The sequence below is a fragment of the Ornithorhynchus anatinus genome, chromosome 4 (genome assembly GCF_004115215.2).
Source record: "Ornithorhynchus anatinus isolate Pmale09 chromosome 4, mOrnAna1.pri.v4, whole genome shotgun sequence".
Taxonomy (NCBI): domain Eukaryota; kingdom Metazoa; phylum Chordata; class Mammalia; order Monotremata; family Ornithorhynchidae; genus Ornithorhynchus; species Ornithorhynchus anatinus.
The window spans coordinates 43,254,703-43,276,880 of NC_041731.1; the positions used below are offsets into that span (position 1 = coordinate 43,254,703).

General features: G+C 51.7%; 1 protein-coding gene across 11 annotated transcripts in view; it reads left to right on the top strand.

The window, feature by feature from the left end:
* Positions 1 to 18,464, top strand: part of LOC100081752 (DAB2 interacting protein) — a 349,972-nt gene extending 331,508 nt beyond the window's left edge. For 7 of the 11 annotated variants that reach the window (XM_029062225.2, XM_029062227.2, XM_029062221.2 and 4 more), the window contains 5 exons: positions 639 to 1,533; positions 3,955 to 4,107; positions 8,533 to 8,735; positions 10,442 to 10,529; positions 12,358 to 18,464. In XM_029062225.2, the coding sequence (XP_028918058.1) occupies positions 639 to 1,533; positions 3,955 to 4,107; positions 8,533 to 8,735; positions 10,442 to 10,529; positions 12,358 to 12,525 (1,507 nt within the window). In that variant the 3' untranslated portion in view covers positions 12,526 to 18,464. The remainder of the gene's footprint in view (positions 1 to 638; positions 1,534 to 3,954; positions 4,108 to 8,532; positions 8,736 to 10,441; positions 10,530 to 12,357) is intronic. The other 4 variants (XM_029062226.2, XM_029062222.2, XM_029062224.2 and 1 more) reach the window with 4 other exon arrangements.
* Positions 18,465 to 22,178: the final 3,714 nt, after the last annotated feature.

A 22,178-nucleotide genomic window follows, 5' to 3' on the forward strand; every position in this document is an offset into this window, starting at 1 on the left:
GACTTTCCATCACATGACACTTGATTGAGCACTTAATAAGTCAATCAATGGTATTTATTGAACATTTACCATATGCAGAATGCTGTGCGAGCACTACACAGTGATGAGATTATGGTGTGTGTCTAACACATCTTCCAGCACTAGGGAAGCACACAGGCTGAGTAAAAGTGGCGATCCCATCCTGATGGATATAACATCGAATGGGGAGTGGAAAATTGGGCAAGTCACTTCACTTATACCTCAGTTACCTCCGCTGTAAAATGGGATTTGATTCTGTGAGCCCCATATGGGACAGAGACTGTGTCCAATTCTACTTGCTGGTATCCACCCCAGTGCTTAATACAGTGCTTGACACAATGATAATAATAAATTCGGATAAATCAATGACTAAAGCATGGCTCCCGGACAGCCACCCTATGCGGCTTCTTGCCCCCCGCCCCCCGGCTCCCACCCCCGCCTGCTCTATGTGTTGTTTTATTTTCCTCACACGCTGCCTCCACAATGATTTGCCTGCTTGTTTTCTCCAGATTGGTTTATTCTGTTTAATTTGCGCTTCTGCGTGGCATTTACGGCTCTTCTTCTTCTCTCCTCCTTCCTCCCCCCTTCCCCTATTTTTTTTTGTGCTTGTCTCCTCGCAGTCTGATAGATTTCACCCGGTTACCATCTCCCACCCCCGAAAACAAGGACTTATTTTTTGTCACAAGGTCTTCGGGGGTTCAGCCCTCCCCTGCCCGGAGCTCCAGCTACTCAGAGGCCAACGAGCCCGACGTCCAGATGTCCAACGGCAGCAAAAGCCTGTCCATGGTGGACCTGCAGGACAATCGGGTTTTGGACAGCGGAGCCGCCGCCACCCCCGGGGCCCTGCCGGACTCCCTCAACGACAGCCAGTCCTCGGTGGGGCCACCGCAGCAAGGCGGTTGGCCGGGCCGGACGCCCCAGAACAGCGTCCCCAGCACGGCCACGGTCCGGCGGGCCGGGCAGACGCCCACCACGCCCAACACGGAGGGCACCCCTGGGCGGCCCCAGCTGCTGGCACCCCTCTCGTTCCAAAACCCCGTGTATCAGATGGCGGCGGGCCTGCCTCTCTCCCCGCGGGGTCTGGGGGACTCGAGCTCTGAGTGCCACAGCTCGCTCAGCTCTCACAGCAACAGCGAGGAGCTGGCGGCCAGCAAGCATGGTGGCTTCGTCAACCCCGGCGCGGGCGAGGACCTGGCCCGGCGCCCGGGGGAACTGGCCCGGCGGCAGATGTCATTGGCGGACAAGGGCGGCCAGCCCACGGTGCCGCGCCAGAACAGCGCCGGCCCCCAGCGGCGGATAGACCAACCGCCCCCGCCTCCGCCACCGCCACCACCCGGCTCCCGTGGCCGGACCCCGCCCTCGCTCCTGAGCACCGCACAGTACCCGCGGCCCTCCGGCGGGAGCCTGATGTCGTCATCCCCTGACTGGCCGGGCCCCGGGGGGCGACTCCGCCAGCAGTCGTCCTCCTCGAAGGGCGACAGCCCAGAGCTGAAACAGCGCACCATGCACAGGCAGGTCAGTCCCGAGCTGCCCCCGCCCCCCGCCGGTGGACGGCCACAGGCCAGGGTGCCACCAAGAGCACCTCCGCACCTAATGGGTCTCCCCACTCCGGGAGGAGTCTGCCCCTACCCGACCTGCGTGCACCACCATTCTGCCTCTGCATTTTCCGAGTCCGCCTCGCCTATCCGTGTCCTGAGCCTCCATCCCATGCCACCCACCCTCCAGCCAATTTCATCCCATGAACCTGGATCCAGGGCCAACCTTCCCCCTCTGGCCCATTTGCAGGGCTTTGTCCAAGTGGCAGTGCCATCCGCCTGTGTGGCTGGCCCAGCCCAGTCATGCCTCTACCCTCCTACATCCTGTACCCGCCAGGCCTGCAGGTCCCTTGCCAGGGAGAATTTTATTTTACCTGGGGTTTCGCCTCTTTAATCGCCCAGGGCCTTGAGTAGCCCCCATCAGCGGGTTATCCTGACATTATGCCAAGGGCCCCGTTCCTCACAACCCAATCTGAACCGGTGTTCCAAACGAGCACACGGCACAGGAAGCAACTGCTCCCCAGCTTCCTGTTGCTCCCTAGTAGAGAAGGCCTGGCAGTGTGCCTTGAGGTTTAGTTGATCAATAAGCAACTGAGTGTGGTCTGGAGCAGCCTTTTCCCTTTGAGTTCCCTAGGGTCCCACACTGAAGGGATCAGGGGTATACTTGCCTGCATCCCCTCTGGTGCAAGGAAGGGACACTATGGGCAGTGGGCAACAGCCTCTGCCCTGAGTTCTGGACCCTGCCCTTGGGCTTTTTGGTGGGGACGCCGATCCCTTTCCCAACCTTTCCTGGCAAGAGGCCAATCTAACCTCAGTTTCCCCTTTGCCCAGTTCCCTATCTGCTCCATCTTTTCTACGCTGGCAGATCTAAGCCACAGCAAACTGTTCCTTTTCAGGTTGGGGCTGGCAGAGACCTGCAGTCCTGAATGGCTGGCTTGGGGTTAGAGCTTCCCTCGTACTCCCAACTCCAATCATGCAGGAAGTTTCAGCTCCCCGCTGTTCCCATCCACCCTTGCCCCACCCTGATTCCACTGTGACACCTTTTTTAAAAGAACTGGAGCTATGGTCTGAATTTTCCACCTCATCCGGGTGACCCCAGGTCATTGGCAGTACAAATTCGAGGCCAGTCCCAGCAACTAGTCCACAGCTTCCTTGGCAAAATCCAACTGGATTTCTGCCAGCTGGGAACAGGCCTCCAGGAAGTGCAGAGAGCAAGTACGGCCAGGCAGAAGACCAGATTAATCCCAGAGAGACCATGGGGGTTTCGAAATAGCATCCACCAGACCTCATATCCACAGCCACTTGGTCAGGAGCTGGAAGTTCCTGGTTCAGGAGCTGGTTTGGGTTTGAGGGTAAAAACGTGGGAGGTGAGGGCAGGGTGGCTGCCAGCCCCAGATGGAGAGTCCTGGATCCAGGGTGGAAGGCAAACACTTGGGAGAGTTGTCTTTTTGCTGGTGCTGAGGGGAAAAGGGGTGGGACCTCTGGTTTCCTGTCAAAGCTGAGAAATGCAGATGTGACGGAAACCCCAGCCTCCCGTGGGCAGGGAGTCCCAGTGGGGAGCGATGGTCGCACAGAACTGTCTCTGTAGCTTTTCACTCCAAGGATGATCCATCCACCCGCCCCCAGCCCTGGGGGCCTGAGGAAGGAAAGCAGAGCAACAGGGCTATGCATCAGCCACCTCCTGGTTATAAATGGCTGTTTGTTTCCTGGCTCTCCCAGGGACCCAGGGTGAGCCACGCTGAGAGCTAGCATTACCCAAACGGGGCTGTGGGAATGATCTCCAGCTCTGGCGGAAGTGGCCAAGAGGTTTGAGAGGGGCAGCCCATTCCACTCCAGACACTGTGCCCACCCTCCTTCTCTGTCTGCAGCTCTTCTCTCTCGAAGCTGCTTCAGATCCCACTGGGCTCTGATGGCCCGACTGACTCTATCTGGCTGTGCCTCCAGAAGGCCAGTGGCCTGGGGCTGCCCCTGACCTCAAGGACATGTGTCCTCTATGCTCTCGCCCCTAAACCTGACCCACTTAGCTTCACCTGCTCAAGGGGCTGGACTCGATTAGAAGAAAGCAATCTCCCTGTCCTTTCTACCTTTCTTTCCTCCCTTCTTTTCTCTCTTCGCTCTGTCCTCTCTTTCTCTCTCTCTCCCCCTCTTCCTTTTTTCCTCCCTTCTTTTCTCTCTTCGCTCTGTCCTCTCTTTCTCTCTCTCTCCCCCTCTTCCTTTCCCTCTCCCTTTCTTCCCCCACGTCTCTATCTGTCCTTTCTCTTTCTTCTCTCTCCACTTTCCTTCTCTCCTCTCATGCCCTCTGTGTCTTTCTCTTCTCTCTTTCTTTCCGTCTGTCTCCTCCCATCCATTTTGGTTACAGTTTTTTTCCCCCCTTTTGTTATGGTTATATGTTTCATTTTAGGCCCCTTCTCCTGTGAATCCCAATGCCCTGGACCGCACTGCCGCTTGGCTTTTGAATATGAACATGCAGTTTTTAGAAGATGAGAGCATTGACCCAGAACCCAAGCACAGGGATAAGCTCAGGAGTCAGGACGAACTCAGCCAAGCAGAAAAGGTAAAGAAATACTGGGCTGGACCCATCCCAAGGGTCTCCCCCCTCCACCCCTCCTAGAGCCTTGGGTTTCCCATTACTGTGGGAGGGGGGAGGATATATAATAATTGGGGTATTTGCTAAGCGCTTACTATGGGCTAAGCACTGGGGGAGATACAAGGTAATCAGATGGGACCCAGATCCTGTCCCACACGGAGCTCACAGTCCAAAGCTTGTGGGGGAAGGAGGAGGTAAGTTGGGAAGCCTGATATGGTGAGGCTGTGAGAGAGACTCAATTGTCCAACCAAACCCCCTTCTGTTAGAGTAGGCTCTGCTGCTGCTGATGCTGCTCTAGGCCAGAATTCTTTGTCTGGTTCTCCTCCTTACCTTGGTGCCACGAGGCCTTCCAAGGATCAGAGACTCTCTTGCACCTTATTCTCTTCTAGTTCTTCTGCTCCAGCTTTGCTTATTGATTCGTTTTCCACCTGGACTGCTCTGTTCAGACCCCTGAGAGGACCTAGAGGTATTACAATCTAATTCAGAAGGGTTAATATCCCCTCCCATCTCAAACTGCGAACCTGCTCATGGCAGGGACCCACAGAGCTTTTGGACCCATCAGCACTGAGGGCGGAGAGTACATCCAATTGGGCAAGATCTTCAGGGACAACACCTGCCCCAGAATAGTTCTCCACTAGAAGGAGAATGGGATTCTGGGGGAAGCGGTCAAACTCCCAGCCTCCCAAAAGAGGAAGAGTCTGGAATGGCCCAAACCATTGGAGAAGCCCCCCAGCCCCTTTAAGAATCAAATTTTGTCTCCACCAAAGACATTGCAGGAGGAGGGGTTAAACTGCAGCAGGAGGAAGGCATGTTAGACACCAGGTAAATTTCTCAGTGTGAAGGTGGTTGAAAACTGGGACAGAAAACTGTAAGAGGCTGTGGGAATTCCTCCCCAGCCAGAGACTCGGTGGCACCAGGAGAAATCTTCTGGTCCTACAAGTGAAATTGATTTTAACTCGTGCTTCAGCTTTATAAAATCCCCCTGGGTTCCAGTTGTGTTTTAAAGTTTACAGGGGGCCCAGCCTCCGGTGCCCAGAAGGCTGTTGGCTGCACGAGCCAGGGACTGATCTCTGGGAGAGAAACCTCCCTCCTGTAGAGCTTTTTGGACATTTTTGGGGGGGTGGTTTTGAAGGAAGGGGACATGAAGGCTTTGGGGACCACTTCTCCTCCCCCTCAGGGAAATCCCCAGTCCTGAACAGTGCCCAGTCTGTGGCCCAGCTACCCCCACCCCTAATGCCTCTGACAATCAGTCGGGAGCTCTTTCCCAGCATGGGGAGTGTTTCCCCAAGAGATAAGGGTCTCTTCTCTTCCAGGCAGGGACTGGTGAGGACAAGTGTGCCCTTTGACTGTGGGAATCCATGGGACCACCTTATGGGCCCCTGGAGAGGAAAGTGTGAAAATGCCCTCCTGCTCCTCAGTTGATCTGGTGAGAGAGACACCATGTGGGGCAGTCAAGGTCAGGGAGAGGGCTGGGGAAGCTGGCTGAGTGCCCACAAAGCCCCAGTCTAACCAGGCATTAAAATACAGCCCCTTCCTCAGCCAGTTCTCCCCACCCCTGCATGCCCAGGGCTCCATTCCCATTGCACATCTTCAGTTCTTCCATTGTCATACCAGTTCCTGGGATGAGAGATCTCCATTAGCCAAATCTGTCCTCCCGTTCTCAGATGGAGATTTCAAGGAACAGGAAGGTCCAAAAATTCTGTACCCTGGGTACCTTACTGGTGCAGTGCCTGGTAACGTGCCCCGTAACATGAGGCCGGGGTCTCGGCCAGCTCCTACCCTCTCAGCTCCATGGGGGGCTCCTGGCCAGTCTTGTAATCGCCAGTCAGGGCCAGGAGCTGTTCCCATAGGGGAGGTCAGCTGAGCCAGTGGTGGGAGGCCCTGCAGACAGCTCCTGGGCAACATTTGGCTGGAGTGAGAATCATTTTGGCCCAGTCAGTTTTTGTTAGGGGCAGTCCAGACCTGGCCGGTGTCCAACTGCATCCCAGCCCTTCAATCCGCAGGATCTAAAATAACCCCAGACCCAAGCTGCCCAGGCAGCTGGACATATGTAGAGCGAGGATTGGTAGTTCTACAAATTCACAGAGCGTATTGATACTCTGGCCTGGCTTGGCCATTCCCCAGGAACTGGATCCTGCCGGTGAGACAAGCTGTTATTCAGGTGAGGATCAGATCTTTGGGGAGGAGTTTAAAAGCCATGGGAGCCTCCCAGTGGCTGAGCTGTTATCCACCTGCCTGGAACCAAAACAGAAATTAGGCAGAGAGATGAAAAGAAATCAAGATCCTGCCCCTCCTTCCTGGTTCCTCTGGGTTGTTTTGCTCTGGGATTCTGGATCAGGTTGGATGGTTGTGGGAGAAGTGAGTTATGCATTTCCTCAAAATATGTGCCAGTGTCCTCTGGGCCAGGGAGAGGGTGACAGGGGAGGGGGAGTGGGCAGCTTTGAGAGATGTGGGGTGGAAAAATTGCAGCCTACAGATGGTTTTAAACACCCCTCTCCCCCCCACCCCCACTACCCCCTGCGGTGAGAAGGCCTGAACCAGAGTGAGGTTTTGAATTCATTAGGACCTCACACTTTCCTGGATGGAAAGGATCTGGTCCCCTCCTCCAGTACCCAATGCCCCCCCCCCCCCAAAGTGCCTATCCAACCCACAAGTGATTAACCCACCCAGTTGGGTCTGGACCAATCTTAACTTGTCTTCTGGTCCCTCCAGGTTCCATTAACTCAGCAGATTGTACAGCAGTCAGCCGTTTCCTGATTCAGTCCCAACCTCTGCCCAGGCATCCATAGACATAGTATCCCCGTGGAGCCTAGGGTTCCAGGTTCCCCAGGTTTTGGTTATTTTTCCAAAGACTATTTGAGTGGCCGGTCCAGTCCCTTTCCTGGGCCGGGGGCACACACCATCTGGGCATTTCCTCTCTCGCCTGCTCTCTGTTGATCGCTATCTCACACGAAACCTGCGTTTCTTTCCTAATGCTCCCGTTTCTTCCCTGTTTGTTTCTGCTAAAAGACTGAAAAGGCTCCTTCCACTGTACTGCCAGGATCGTTCTGCACATAGTATTCATGCTTTGACTCCACCCTCCCTGCACAGTCACACCACCGTGGCTTTGGCTTCGTGTGTCTCTCCCCACCTCTTCCAGAAAGAGATAAAGTTGTATCCAAGCTTGGTACTCCTCTGTGTCTGTGTGGCTGTGGTGCAGGATAATAATTAAGAAGAATTATGGTACTTGTTCAGCGCTTACTATGTGCCAAGCACTGTATTAAACACTGGGGTGGATAAAAGATAATCAGATTGGACAAAGTCCCTTGTCCCACATGGGGCTCCCAAGTCTAAGGAGAAGAGAGAACAGCTGGGAAGCACACTCACCCCAGCTTGAAAATCATGTGCCTCAGCTTACTTTCCTCTGGGAGCAGTATACTGAGGGGGTTGTGGGGTTTACCTATCTGAGACAGTCTTTATTTCCCAGAGTCAGTGAGTCTGGGAGAGTCAGAAGATCATGGTCTCATTCTCAGCTTCATTTATGATCTCACTGTATGACTCTTGACAAGTCACTTACCCTCTCTGGCCTTTGGTGGCCATCGATGTAATGGGGATGCTCTTCTCTACCCTTCCCTCCCTGACTGGGAGCCTTGAGAATTTTGGGAGGGTAAAATAATACCTGCAAGGGACCTTGAGCTATTTGGGATCATTAAATGTCAGTATCATAAATCACTGATTAAAATTCCTGAATGTGGAAGGACAAGGTTGGGTCCTGGAATCAGAACCAGACTCTCTTCCTCTGGAAACTTGGGTTCCAAATGTGGTCTTTCCTCACCAAGCTGAATGCGACTCAAGGTTTTTGGCTGACTTTAAGCCATGCCTGTGGCCACAGGTTTTCTCCTGCCAGCCAGATTGGAGAAGTGCCTGCAGAGGTGGAGGAGGAGGAGGAGGAGGTAGTCGAAAATCCTGCCAAGTACTATTGCCCCTCACAGGAGAGATGTGCCCCCACACCTGGGCTTCTTACTCAACAGCCCTGCCCTGTCCAGAAAATTGTCATTTAGCTCTTTCCTTGGGGTTCCTCACAATCTGCTGCCCAGCCAAGAGGCCCCTCTGTCCCCTTGCCCCCTTCTCCTCCTCATTGGAACTGGTCTGGTCCTCATGGGATCTGGAGAAGGGAAAAGGAAGGAGGGTGGCAAAGGGTTGCTGGCAGGGCGCCATCGGGGCCTCGGCCGCTGGCCTAGCCCAAGACAGGGTTGGTGTAGTCCCAGGTGCTGGAGAGGCACAAGGCAGAAAGCATCCTAATAATGACTCCGCTCTGTTTGTTTTGCATGGGTGGGCGTGTGCGTGGGTGTGCATCTGTGTGTGTGCGTGTGGGTGGGTGCATGTATGGCTGCGTCTCCACGGTTGCGGTAGTACCAGCAGGACATTGTGGTGTTGCAAGACAAGCTCCGCCTCTCCACCAAGAAGCTGGAGGAGTACGAGAGCCGGTTCAAGTGCCAGGAGGAGACTACGCAGAAGCTAATGCTGGAGTATCAGGCCAGGCTGGAAGAGGGCGAGGAGCGCCTGCGGCGACAGCAGGAAGACAAGGAGATCCAGATGAAGGGCATAATCAGCAGGTACGGACCTAGGACCCATCTCCATGGTTGCCAGGGCATCAGGTGCGTGGCCGGCAGAGGGGAAGGAGCAGTGAGGGGAGGCAGGGCTGGGTCCCCGTCATTTAGAGCCAGCCTGGGGGAGAACGCTGCCATCCAGAACAAGGTTGGGTCCTGGGATCAGAACCAGACTCTCTTTCTCTGGAAACTTGGGTTCCAGTTGTGGCCTTTTACTCACCAAGTTGAATGCAATTCAAGGTTTTTGGCTGATTTTAAGCTATACCTGTGGATGCAGGCTTTTTCCTACCAGCCAGATTGGAGAAGTGCCTGCAGAGGTGGAGGAGGAGGGCTCCATCAAGGGTGGGCAACCGGGGAAATACACAATAGCAGATTCCATTCGTTCAGTCATTCGATCGTATTTATTGAGCACCTACTGTGTGCAGAGCACTGTACTAAGCACTTGGGAAAGTACAGTACAAGACTAAACAGTCACAGTCTCTGCCCACAGCAAGCTTACAGTCTAGAGTAAGGGGAACAGACATCACTATAAATAAATAAAATTACAGATACGTACATAAGTGCTGTGGGACTGGGAAGGGGAAAGAGCAAAGGGAGCGAGTCAGGGCAACAAAGAAGGGTGTAGGAGATGAGGAAAAGTGAGGCTTAGTCTGGGAAGGCCTCTTGGAGGACATATGCCTTCAATAAGGCTTTGAATGAGGGGAGGGCAGGAGGATGTGACCCTGGCACCCATTTGAGTGACAGAGATGACCACCATTCATTCAGTTGTATTTGTTGAACACTTACTGTGTGCAGATCATTTTTTCTAAGTGCTTGGGAGAGTACAACATAATAATGAATGGACACATCCCTTGCCCACAACAATCTTACAGACTAGAGGACTGGGGGCCCTGGGGCAGCAGCATCTGGAGGGACCAAAGATGTTGGGAAGCCAGGTTCACAGACAGGGAGATGGAAAAGGTCTGCTGTAGATGATTCACTAGCAGAAAGTTGAGAGAGGTCTTTCTTTCAGCTGCAGACTGCAGATTTCCAGGTCTGGAGGCTCCCTAACCGGGTGGGGGCGGATTTTGGGCAGCTCCCCAGAGCAGTGCTAGAACATCAACCATGGATATGCCCTTCCTTCTCACCTAAGTAAATCAGACCCAGATCCACAGAGGTTGCTCCCTTTCAGCTGGCAGAACTTGGGTAGCCATAGGGGTAAGGACTGGCATATAAGGGTTCCCGCACTGAGAGAGGGCTGTGGGCCCGGGGCACAGGGCAGGGGAACAGTGTGTGAGGGACTGATAGTAAAGAGACTGGGCTTACTTGATTTTTCCTCTCTACATGCTAAAGTCTCGTAAGGAGGGCTGGGGAGGCTGCAAGCTGGTAAATTCAGAGTCCTTATCTTCAAGACTGTCTCACTGCAGACTTCAGATAGCCTCTGCTGCAGTGAGGGAATCATGGGGATTAAAATCTTCTCTCTCCCTCCACCAAGGTGGGAGCAGACTCACCTAGGGCAGAGAGCAGAGGGATACCCCTTCTAGTCTCTTTGTCCTCAGGTCATCCCTCTCACCACCTTCACCCCCAACCATCTAAAAATCCCCTAACCCTGAAGACTGACAACCCTCTGCCCCACATCCTCACTCTCAAGCGAAATGTGGTCTGGGCTCTCTGCTGGAGAGACGGACTGCCATGAGTTTAGCGCTGACATGGCTTCTGTTTCCTGCTGCCAGGTTAATGTCTGTGGAGGAAGAGTTAAAGAAAGACCACGCTGAGATGCAGGCGGCCGTGGATTCCAAACAGAAGATTATCGATGCTCAGGTTGGGGGTCGTTACCATTCGTCGTCCTCCCTCCCCTCACTCTCCTCACCTCCCCCCCTTCTTCTTATATTCTTCACCATGACCACAGACAGAGGTGGCTCAGCTGTTAGCATCTGGGGCCCATCCAGCCATCTGCATGGGGGGAGTAGGAGAGGGGGTCTGGCTGCTCAAATGGGGAAATGACCTATCTGTTAGCAAGTTGGGTGACCTCTGAAAACCTGAGAAGAGCTCAGTGGGCCCAGTAGTTTCATTGCAACTCTGACCATTTCCACTTTACAGCCACCTTTAACCTGGTAACTCTGTATGGGGCATTTTCCCCCTCTTGCTCACCTGACTTTAGAAGCCAGAGTGATGCTGATGACCTCTGGCAATCCAAAGAAACTCGCCAGGGGCATCGCCCAGCATGAGGTGGCTTGGGTCAAGTCAGCCTCACCCTGCAGATGATTCTCCCAAGTACTCCCGTACGTCTCCATGCCCTCACAACTTAGGCTGTAACAGGGGTTCTGCATTCTGCATGGATGGTTTTGATGTTCTCAGGGTCCCAACTGCTATCTCAGATGGAAGGGTGTCATAGTTGATGAGTCCTCAGAACACAGGCTGGGAACACCCAGAACTGGCTTGCCATTGTCAGGAGTATCAGGGATGCCAGGCCCATGGTCCCCTCAGCCCTTTATTTTGTCTCTAATGGGGACAGCAGGGGGCTTGGAGGACCAGCATCATTGGCTGCCTTCCTGACACTCATCCTAATATTGAAGTGATCCAAAACCATCTTGAGCCTCCTGAGATTTTTGGCCGGCACACCTCCTTGTGAGGATGGATTCCATATGCCTGCCATCCGCCAGGTGAAGAAGTGTTTCTTCATGTTGGATTTGAACTTCCCTCCTTCTAGCTTCACCAGGTTCCTCATCCTCCTGGAGGATTTGGTGAATGACAATCTAGTTGTAGCACCACTTGGTTATATTGTTGTCTTTGAATCCCTCTGAACCATGGCCTCTTTTCAGACTACAGATTCCCAGTCTTTTTTAGGCTCTTCCCCTACAGTAGCCCCACCAACCCTCATTGGCCATGGTTGCCTGTTCTGCTCCTTCTCCAGCTCTGGATGTGGTGACAGAAGCTGCAGCCAATCTATTTCTGGGGCAGGGAGCTCTTGTTGAACATAGTGCCGGGCCTTGCATTCGGGTTTTGCTGTCCTGCCCGAAGCCATCCAGAATTCCGTGGACATTTTGACTGATCCACTGATCATTTAAAAGAACAGTCAATTATGGCTCTGGAATCCCATTTCTGCATCGCAGCTGATAGCACCAAGCTCATCATCGTGAAGTTGTTGTTCCACCTAGCACCCTGTGTTCTACTAACACCCCACATTCTCCCCTCAGCGATAATAATGGTGATATTTGTTAAGCACTTAGTGTGTCCTAAGCACTGTACTAAGTTGGTGAAGATATAAGATAATCAGGTCTCCTATGAGGCTCACATTCTAAGTAGGAGAGAGAACAAGTATTGAACAGGTATTGAATCCCCATTTTGCAGAGGAGGGAACTGCGACACAGAGAAGTTAAGTGACTTGCCCAAGGTCATACAGTAGGGAAGTGGCAAAGCCAGATTTAGAATCCAGGTTCTCTGACCCCCGGCCTGTACTGCCAACACCACTGGGTGCCTGTTTGGGAGCCAGAGTTTCCACTGTCACCGTCTCCACCTCTAGACTGTAAGTTCCTTGTGGGCAGGGAACATATATAACTCCATTACGCAGTACGCTCCCAAGCAGCAAATGCTCCATAAATATGAACGAACGATTGATCGATTGTTTGTCCGCCCCTGTCGCCCACAGGAGAAGCGCATCGCCTCCCTGGACGCCGCCAATGCCCGCCTGATGAGCGCCCTCAGCCAGCTGAAAGAGAGGTACAGCATGCAGACCCGTAACGGCCTCTCCCCCACAAACCCAACCAAATTGCAGATTACAGAAAATGGAGAATTCAGAAACAGCGGCAATTGCTAAGCCCGGAGGGAGGAGCCGCCGCCACCGCCACTGCCACCACCGCCGTTGCCGCCGCAGGGCTGGGGGAGGAAAGCCAACCCCCTCCCACCCCGTCCCCCCCGCCCCCAGGATCTCCAGCCGCCGGCATCCGGGGCAGCAGGCGCGGGCGGGGATGGGACGGCTGCTCTGGAGAATGGCTCAGCTCCCCCCCTCCCGCCCCCGCAAGAGAGCAGCCGGGAAGGGACCCGGCCCCACGGCGGGTGTGACTGGCGCATCCCCGGCGAGCATCTTGGGCAAGGCGAAAGCGCGGGCACTGGGGGCCGTCGGGTGGCCCGGGCTGACTGCCGCACTAAAACTAACAGATGTTCTATTTGTATAAAAAAACCAACCCACACTGTGTCACTGTCGGTGGATTGATTTCCGTACTTCCCTTTTCCTTAGCTGAAGGGGCTCCCTCCAAATTCTCCCATAATGCCCCGATTATCTGCTGGGAACGAGAGATGGTTTTCAGAAAGCAAGTTTCCATGAGCCTTCTTCCGCCCACCATCTCTCCCTGGCTCTCTCCGGCCCCGCCGTGGCACCAGCTAGCCGGTGGGGCTGGGGAGGCAGGTGGGTTGTGGTTGGGGGTAGGGAGGTCGCCCGCTCTCCCGGGGTGGATCTGTGTGGATCCGTGGGTTGTGGTTGGGGGTAGGGAGGTCCCCCACTCTCCCGGGGTGGATCTGTGTGGATCCCCAGAGCCAAAATCTGCCCCTTTTCCTCTCCCTTTTCCTAGGGGCATGCTCTTCCAGCCTTCCCAGGCAGAGATTGCCAAGCGTCCCTCTCTGCCAACAGACACATGCCTGTGTGCTCACTCCCAGCTGGGGAAGAGAGCCAGGGTTCAGTCTGGAGACCCCAGACTTGGAAGTCTAGCATCTCCCCTCGCCAGGCATAGATCTCTGGACCAATCCTAGGACTTCTAGGGGAGAATATGCCCCGGGGTGGTGGGACCCCAATTTTAGTCAACCCCTCTTCACCCATGGTGACTGGCCTGTTTCCCCCTGCCTTCCCAATGCCCTTAAGATGCCAGCTCCTAGCAGGAGAGCATGGTTTCATCATTGTCATTTTCTCTTTTTTTAAACAAAATTTGGTCCACCTCCTTCTCGGGGAGCAGAGGGTAGGGGAGAAGCGGAGGGAGATCTGGCTGTTTTAATTGTTCTGCTGCCACCAGGCTATAGGGAGAGGCTGAGCCACAGTAGGGTGGGGAGATGGTTTCCTCATGAAACACTGGCTCGTCCATCTTTCCTTCCCTCCTTTCCGTCTTGCTGGTGCATCTGCCATGCTCTCTCTAATAAAGCGGGGCCCTGCTCTATCCCCTCGAGTTTCTCACCAGCCAGCATGAACCATGGTTCTCAGACCAGAACCACCCGCCACCTGTCCCCCTCCCCCTCTGCCCCCCGGCAAACAAGGCTGCCCTTTTCCTAAACCTTCCCCGTAACCTCCTCCCTCCACCTTTCATCAATCCATCAGTGCTGTCCACCCTGCTGCTTTGCCCGTGCACATCTGTGCACATGCATGCACACACACATACATGAGCAAGCACACACGCCCTTCCACAAATCCTCAAAGGAAACTCAGGCCTAAATAGGAATGAAGGAAGCCAAACTGATGAATCTTATGAAATTTAATTTCCCACTTGGGCAAAAAGGACATTTTCCAGGGAGAGAGGGAGCGAAAGGTAGAGACTGGGCACAGTCAGTGGCATAAGCCCCAGGGGCTGTGCTTTATTCAGAACAACTCAGAATGTGAGTGCATCTGTGAGGAATGATAATAATCTGATGATATCTGTTAAGCGCCTGCCACGTGCCAAGCACTGTGCTGAGCGCTGGGTTTGCCACACGATAACCAGAGCAGATCTGGTCCCTGTACCACCCGGGGCTGCTGGTCTGAGAAGGGAAGGGCAGAGGCAGAGATTTTGTGCTATACAATCAGGAGGGGGAAAAAAAAAGCAGTCCCCAAGTGACCCCCATGAAGATCGGTAATTGTAATTTTTTTTCCTTTCACAGTATGCATTAGAACAAAAAAAGCTCGTTTTCTGGAGTTCAGGCCTCTCTAAATTGAGAGCACGCGCACTGCATGGAAATTAACAGCCTTGAAGGATGTAAAACATGATCACACCTCGAGCAGCACGGCCAGCACCGACAGTCCCCGGGGCGCACACGGTTGAGAGTGCGCGAGCTCATCTGCTCTCTCTCTCAGGCAGGGCCCGCCCGGGCACATGAGGGCACTGCTGGCTCGGGAGGTGCCCCTGCATCGGGGATACACTGCCTGCCCGGTGCCATGGTGGGTGGTGGGGAGCATCATTTCATTCATTTTTTGTTTTTTTACATTTTATTTTGTGTGGATCTTTTGGGAATTTAAATCAGACACCCACCCCCAACCCCAATCCACACCCCACTTAGGGACCAGAGGCTTTGCTGAATCCCAGAAGGAGAGATGCCCAGCATGGGTGCCCCACACCCTCTTGTCCACGGTGCACACTTGGGCCCTGGTAATGGGTGTCGCTCAGAAATGAGACACTCTGCCTGCTGGGAGGAATAGTCTGCCCTCGGGCAAGGCGGGCTTATGCTAGCTGAACCGAGGTGGTCAGGGAGATACTGGAGGAGAGCGGGTGGTTTACCTTGCAGGCCGTCTGCTCTCGCCCCTCCTTCCCTTCTCTTCCTGGAGACACACAGTGTTCCGCTAGGGTCCTTGGGTTGGGGCCCAGGACAGCATATCCAAGGCATGTCCATGTAGCATTTGTAGGTGGTGGAAGGAGATCTGGTCCGCTCCTGGGAAGACAAGCAGACACCACGTTCCCAGGCCAAGTTAAGGGGAAGCTGACTCTTTCAGTGCAGATTGTATCTTTCCAGAATCCTCCCCAGTTGGATTTGAAGAAACTCATCAGGCGTGTCATGATATTAAACAGTCCATGAGAAGCCAGATTCAGAAAAGTTAGGAACAGCCAGGATAGCATGGGCAATTTGATGCATGAACCTCTCCTCAGTAGTGTCAGCCACCTCATGAAAATCCTCCTAAAGACTTTTGGGACCAGTGTGACTCAGAGAGGGAGCAGCAGGCTCTGGGTGTCTTACAGAGTTTTTTCCATGTTGAGTCATTTTTATGAGAGGCCTGATTTCACTGGCCCCCGAAGTTTGACAAGCCTGGAATGAGGGTGGAGTTGAAAGAGAGAAGGAAAAAAGCAAACCACTGGGAGATTTGGGCCTGGGGGAAATGCATCCAAGCATATGTGAAAATTTTTCGTTGCCTCTTAGGTGACCTAAAGGACATTTTGGAAGATACTGAGACCTGTGAAATGCCCCCCTCCCTTCCCCATTCCCCCTTCTCTCTGCCTCTTATTTCTACCTTTCCCTTCCCTGAAAGATCTCATTATTTCTCAACCCATCAAATGTAGCAAAGGGGGTCATTCACTTTCTAACCTAAGACACATATCACCTGATTAGGAGACTGACAACCTATGGGACTGATACAAACCATTGAGGTTGATGCATAGATTCTCTTGGTGCGTGTGTGTGTGTGTGTGTGTGTGTATTTTGTTTCTTTAACAGTTATAATATTTCTGTTCCTCAACCAAAAGGATTTTCTTTATTTATAAGCACTGTTTTTTGTTTTTGAAAAAGGGAAGTTTTCTTTTCCATCCTGCATGGTTTCTGCTTTTTAATTTTGTTTTTTTGGTTTTTTGGGGTTTTATTTTGTGTTTTTTTGTTCTTTTAAAACCTGTGTCATTCCTAGCAATACCAGGGACAATTTTTCTAAGTGCCCACCGCCCAGGAGAAAAGACAAAGGAAAGGAAGACCACTAAACCTAACATTTGTGACCTGCTCTTTTTGTTCTCGTGCTGTAGGCGGTTAAGAACATTATCTAGTGCAAAAACTGTAAAAGTGTAAAAAATGTTCACATATTTTTATCTGAATGCAAGTCTTACAATTTTTTTGTAAATGTTCTCGGTGTCTGCTGTAATGTACCTACTGCGCCTAACAGTTGTATATAGTAATTTACTTCTGGTGCTGCTCCCTAGGCAAGATTTGACTGCATCTCTCCTGCTGTTCATTTTTATTTTATTTTTTAGTATGGAGAACCTTATTGAAAAGGAGGGGGAGATTTGTTTTTTGGCGGGGGAGTTGGTTTCCAATTTGTAGGTTTGGGTTGTGTGTGAAGTTATTGGAGGCCAAACCAGAGAGCTTTCCACAGCTTGGATATTTAAGCCCGGGGAGACGTCGGTGGGGAGAGTTGATACTGTCTCAACACTGCCTCAGGTGAAACCTTAAAGAGTTAGTGCCCCATGTCCAAGATGCCCCTGACTGCTAGAGGGAAGCTATCCCACTGTTGGCCATGGCCAATCTCCCTGGGAGGAAGGCGCGAGGTCTGGGGATTGCCTTTGTTTTCTGGAAAGCTGCCTGCACTGCATAAAGAGAATGGTTGATCTCCTGGTTCCCTCTTATCTACTGCTGGGGTGCAGGAAGGGAGGGAGCATGTCATGAGCCAGCTGGGAAATCTCCAGAACCCTTCCTGGAAACCATCTTTCTGGGGACCCAAGATTGAGAGGAATGTTGGCATGTGGGGGCAGCGTGGGAGAGAGCTGAACTCTGCCTGGCCCTTAGAAAGACTCCATCACCCACCCAATGGGAGTAGCAGGTCACCTTAGCACCCCCCACACTCACATAAACACCCATACGCACATACACACGCCACTCTCTAAGGAGCTGTGGTTGACCAGGGCAGGGGATGAGTTAGCAACAAGGCTCTTTCTCAATCTCACTGCTCTTGGGATCCAGCCCTCACTGTGGATCAGCAGACACAGCACTCACCAGACTCTGGGCTCGACAAGGCCCGGTAGATATTTCCAAGAGGCAAGTCGCCATTGACTGGCAATCTCAAAGACACCCACCCTGGCAATGAAAGTAGGTTTATGGAAGGTTCCAGGCTATTGTACAGTTGAAATTTCCATGTCAAGCCTTTGAGGAGTCAAATTTTAGCCAACTTGTGCTCTGAGTGCCCCTAATGGCTACCACACTGCCACTCCAGCAAGGGAGAGCACATCCCTTGGGACCTGCCTGCCCGCAGCCTCTCCTCAGAATCCCAGTCCTCCCACCCAGCTCCCTGCTCTGCTGGAGACAGGCAGGCCTCCTGGCCCCCCGTGCCTCCATCCGGGGACCGGCCTGGACCCCAGGAGCAAGAATAGCCCCTTCTAGCTCCCCCCTCCCCCGCCACCCACATCCCGGGACCCAGTGATCGAGAGGCTGGCCCCTCGCCCTGGGGAACGATTTGGGTTGGCCAGGAAAATCCAAATGTCCTATTCGCCCTGAGGAGCCCTGGCAGTTCCAAACCCCAGGCAAAGACTGGGATGTCAGCAGAGACCCGGGTGAAATGCCCAGGTTTGGAAAAGCCAGACAAGCCAGGAGGAAAATGACATTTAAAATGATCAAGTTTGACTTTTCTTTTTAACTTTTGTAGTCACCACGAAACAGCAAACTTACTGTAAATTCTACATGTTTCGGCACCAATTACAAAAGATGTATACCTATAACCGAGGAATCATCTCCCTACTCCATGTATTCCTTGAAAGGGTATTGCTGTGTCTTAAGATATACCTCTCTTTCTCCTCTCTCTTTCTCTCCTCTCTCTCTCTCTCTCTCCCTTTGTCTCTCTCTTCCCCTCTTTCTCTGCTGAGGCTGATTCTTGTTCCCAATAAGCAGTCACTGTTTTATATCACTCTTATAAAGAAAAAACAAAACTTTTTTTTGTAAGTATGTTGAAAAAATGCAAAAGTTAAAGTGTTTGCTGAAGTTTCTTCAGCCTCTACTTTTAAACTGTGTAATAATGTACAGAGAAAGTTGTTGGTGTTGAAAGAAATAATGTGTCTGTGCAATTTATGTACATTTGCAATTAGAAATATTAAAGATTTATTTAGCTATTTTAAGCAAACTTTCCAGTGAGTCGGGCAAGTATTTAATGAGTAGAGGCTTGAAGAAACCCCAGGGATTTGGTTTGCCCTGGCTTGGATTAGCATCCCAGTGCCAGGGGCTCTGCTGAGAGCCATGACACTGCTTCTTTTTAACTGTAATTTTAGATTCTGGCTGCTGTGCACCCCGAAAAGTCAGCTCTGATCCCTCATGTGGACCAACCGGTCTTATTTGCAGTCACTCTATATCAGCTTTCCCCTCCCCAGGCCTCCCGCGGCCCCCATCGTACCATGAAGTGTCCACACAGGGTGAGGCAAAACTACTGTGGTGCCTCCTTCTCCTCTTCCCCACAACCAGAAACAGAAGTCAGTCCTGCATGTGAGTGTGGAACTTCCATCCTCAACAAGAGACTGGAGGGAAGACCCACGCCAGCTTGGCATGCCCAGGAGAGGAACAATGAAACTGGAAAGTAAAGTCTGCTCCCCAGCGCCAATTCCCTTTCCCCTCTGAAAATCCACACCTGGCTTTCCACCCCAACAAGTTGCTCTCCCAGCTGCCTGGTCCCTTGGAGGGCTGGGCACTCACCAGAATGTAGAGAAAGAGTCCTCTGTGTCCAGGGTGGGAAGGGGGAAACGAATCTCTTGAGCAGGATCTGTTCTGACGGAATGATCCTCTTTGGTCTCCTTCACTAGCAACCAGGTGAGCATGAGCTAGCTCTCCATCGGGCTCTTCGTTTGCTATGAATTTTGACTTTTCTATTTCCATCAGAGTCTAGCCCAACCTTCCCAGGATCATCGATGTCTTGAGCTATGAAGATCCTCCAGGACATCCAGCCCCACCCCTACATCCAGGTAGATAAACCCCTAAAACACCTCCAGGCAGAGAACTCCCTTGGCTGCAAAGGAAAGTTGACTCCCCCAGTCTCCTCCTCCGACTTGCCTGATCCAGCTTTGCCCACTGTCATCACCCAGAAGGGTCTTACTTCTTCTGCCTGCTGAACTTGCCTGTGTTTGGCCCCGGGAAAGATGAAGAAGAGTAACTGGTCCCCAAACACTATAGAAATGCTGTTCAGAGGCTTGACAAGTTTTATGAAATCATCTTTCGGCCCTGTCTCCCTCCGGGCCCCCAAAATCCCATTGCCCATGCAGAGTGTTTGTACCAGTTTTGCCAAGACAATCCTGGATTTCTTTTGGCTGTCCCAGGTATCGTTAGGGAAGTACTCAATCATCTCAGAATGGGAATGGTCTTGGCCAAACTGATCAGCTTACCTTGTTCCAGCTGCTCGTGTTCCCTTTAAGTGCTTGGACTTCCATATCCATGGTGGAGTATGCTCAGTTTACCCTCAATTTAGACTCCAGTGCAGTTTGAGACTTTTAGAATAGTCATTTTATAGTGCTTTAACCCTGTTATTAACAAGAAGACATTAAAGCCTTGAGCTAATATCACAACAACCTTATTTTCAATGCAAATAATCAGTCCAATCTGTGCCTCTAACCCTTCATCCAGCCCAAAGTGAATTCCTACTCTAAAACAATCAATATGGGCCTACATGGCCATATCTGTAGGTGGCACCCTGATAAGGAATTTTGTACATGTAAAGTAGGCTGGAAATAATAATAATGATTCTTGTAAAGTGCTTACTATGTGTCAAGCACTGTTGTAAGCACTGAGGTAGATGCAAGTTAATCAGGTTGGACACAGACCCTGTCCCCCATGGGGGCTCACATTCTTATCCCCATTTTACAGATGAGGTAACTGAGGGATAGAGAAGTTAAGTGACTTATCTAAGGTCACACAATATATGTAGCTGAGGCAGAATTAGAACCCAGGTTCTTCTGGCTTCTGACCTGTGCTCTATTCACTAAGCCATGCTGCTTTTCCATGAATTTGGAAAGGCCCGGTGGAACTGACAGTCCCAACCACATTAAGAACCCACAAAGTCTGTCCCTGGTTGTGTTGACATGTTTGTTATGTGAAGCACCTGGCACTTTTCACTTTGGCTGCTTGTTCTCCTGACTCTCCCAAAGCCACTCCTTTCTTACTTGCCCACCTCAGGCTGCTCGGTCAACCATAGTAGCATTCCTCAGCAGTCCTCATTCATGCTACATTCCCAGAAGCTGCACTTTTCTGTATCTTTAAAGTAATTTGGGGAAGAGAATAGGGTGATGACCCCAGTGGGGGAAACTGATAGCCATGGGAAACTTTCAGCTGGGGCCTAGGAGTGACAGGGGAACCGAGGTCTGTGCTCTAGGGTTGGAACCGGCACCAATTGGGCAGGGAAGGAAGGGCTGAGTGGCATTTGAGCTCCTTCCCCCCACCCCCTCTGTGTCTGGACATTGGCATGCTCCCTTCAGTACAGCTGCTGGGCCATGGTGCAGAGCAAAAACAATTCCTCCTACAGCTACCCAATGTGACGCTATTATATTTTTACCAGGTTTACCAGCACGACTTATTTGAGGTCAGTACTAGAGACTATGAATCTGTGGAAGGTTGGCAAACCCGTTCCCTTCAACAATAGACATGTTAGTTACATATGTAGTTAAATTCAGGATCAGTGAGCCCTTAGGAAAAACACAATTGTGTCATACTAATCTAAGACATTTAAAGAATTTGTGTGTGTGTGTATGTGTGTGAGGGAGTGTGGGTGTTTGTGTACCCATCATATTTGATGATATAGCACTACCCTCCTGAAATTCCTCACGGAACTTATGTAAATGTCCTTATACGCTACTATTTCCCCAGGCTGTGATTTCTTTTAATGTCTGTTTCCCCATGTAGACTGTAAACTCCTTGTAGGCAGGGATCTTGGCTACCAACTCTATTATATTTTACTTTCCCAAGCACTTAGTACAGTGTAGTGCTCTGCACACAGTAAGGACTAAGTAAATATCCCTTGATTGAAGTCCACTGGACAGAGCATGGGCCTGGCTTCTAATCCTACTCTGCCACTTGTCTGCTGTATAACCTTGGGCAAGTCGCTTAACTTCTTTGTGACTCAGTTACCTTATTTGTAAATGGGGGTTAAGACTGTGAGCCCTATGTGGGGCAGGGACATGTCTAATCAATTACATTGTATCTATCCCAGGATTTAGTACAGCACCTGACACATAGTGAATGCTTAATAAATATCAGAGTTATTATATTGCACTGTGACCCCCTTGTCTGACACCACACATATGCACAGCTGGGTCTTCCAACATCATGTGGTGCTTTTACCAACCAGACATGCAAACTCAGAAGAATGTTCCATAATTCCCCACTGGCATACTTAAAAATCCATAGTAAAAACCCAACCTTGGGCAAATTGAATGACTGTACTACATAGGGCCTCATCTTTGATAGTAGAAACTTTGTTCCAGAGCACATTGAAATGATGTGGCTGGGTCTGGAGGATTGTCTCCTGGCTGTGATGAGGGTGGAACCATCCTCACTTTTCAGAGGAGCTGATAGTGTGCAGACACTAGGGTGAGAAGTAAAAGTCTTTGGCTTGGGGCTGGTTTGCATAGCCTTAGATATCTCTCCCTCTGGCAGGCTACAACTTGTTACCTGTTGCTTTTAATTTGATTTGCCTCCCTTGACCTAGACTTCTCTGAGTCTCTCTTTGTTTGGGTCATGAGGCAGCATTGCTGGGTTTCTTCTCCCTAAGTCAGGGTCAGGGAGAAATTCCCATTCACTGGAGATTCCCGTGAAGGTTTCTTGTTCCAAACAGGATGCTGTAATGTCACTGCAGAGTTG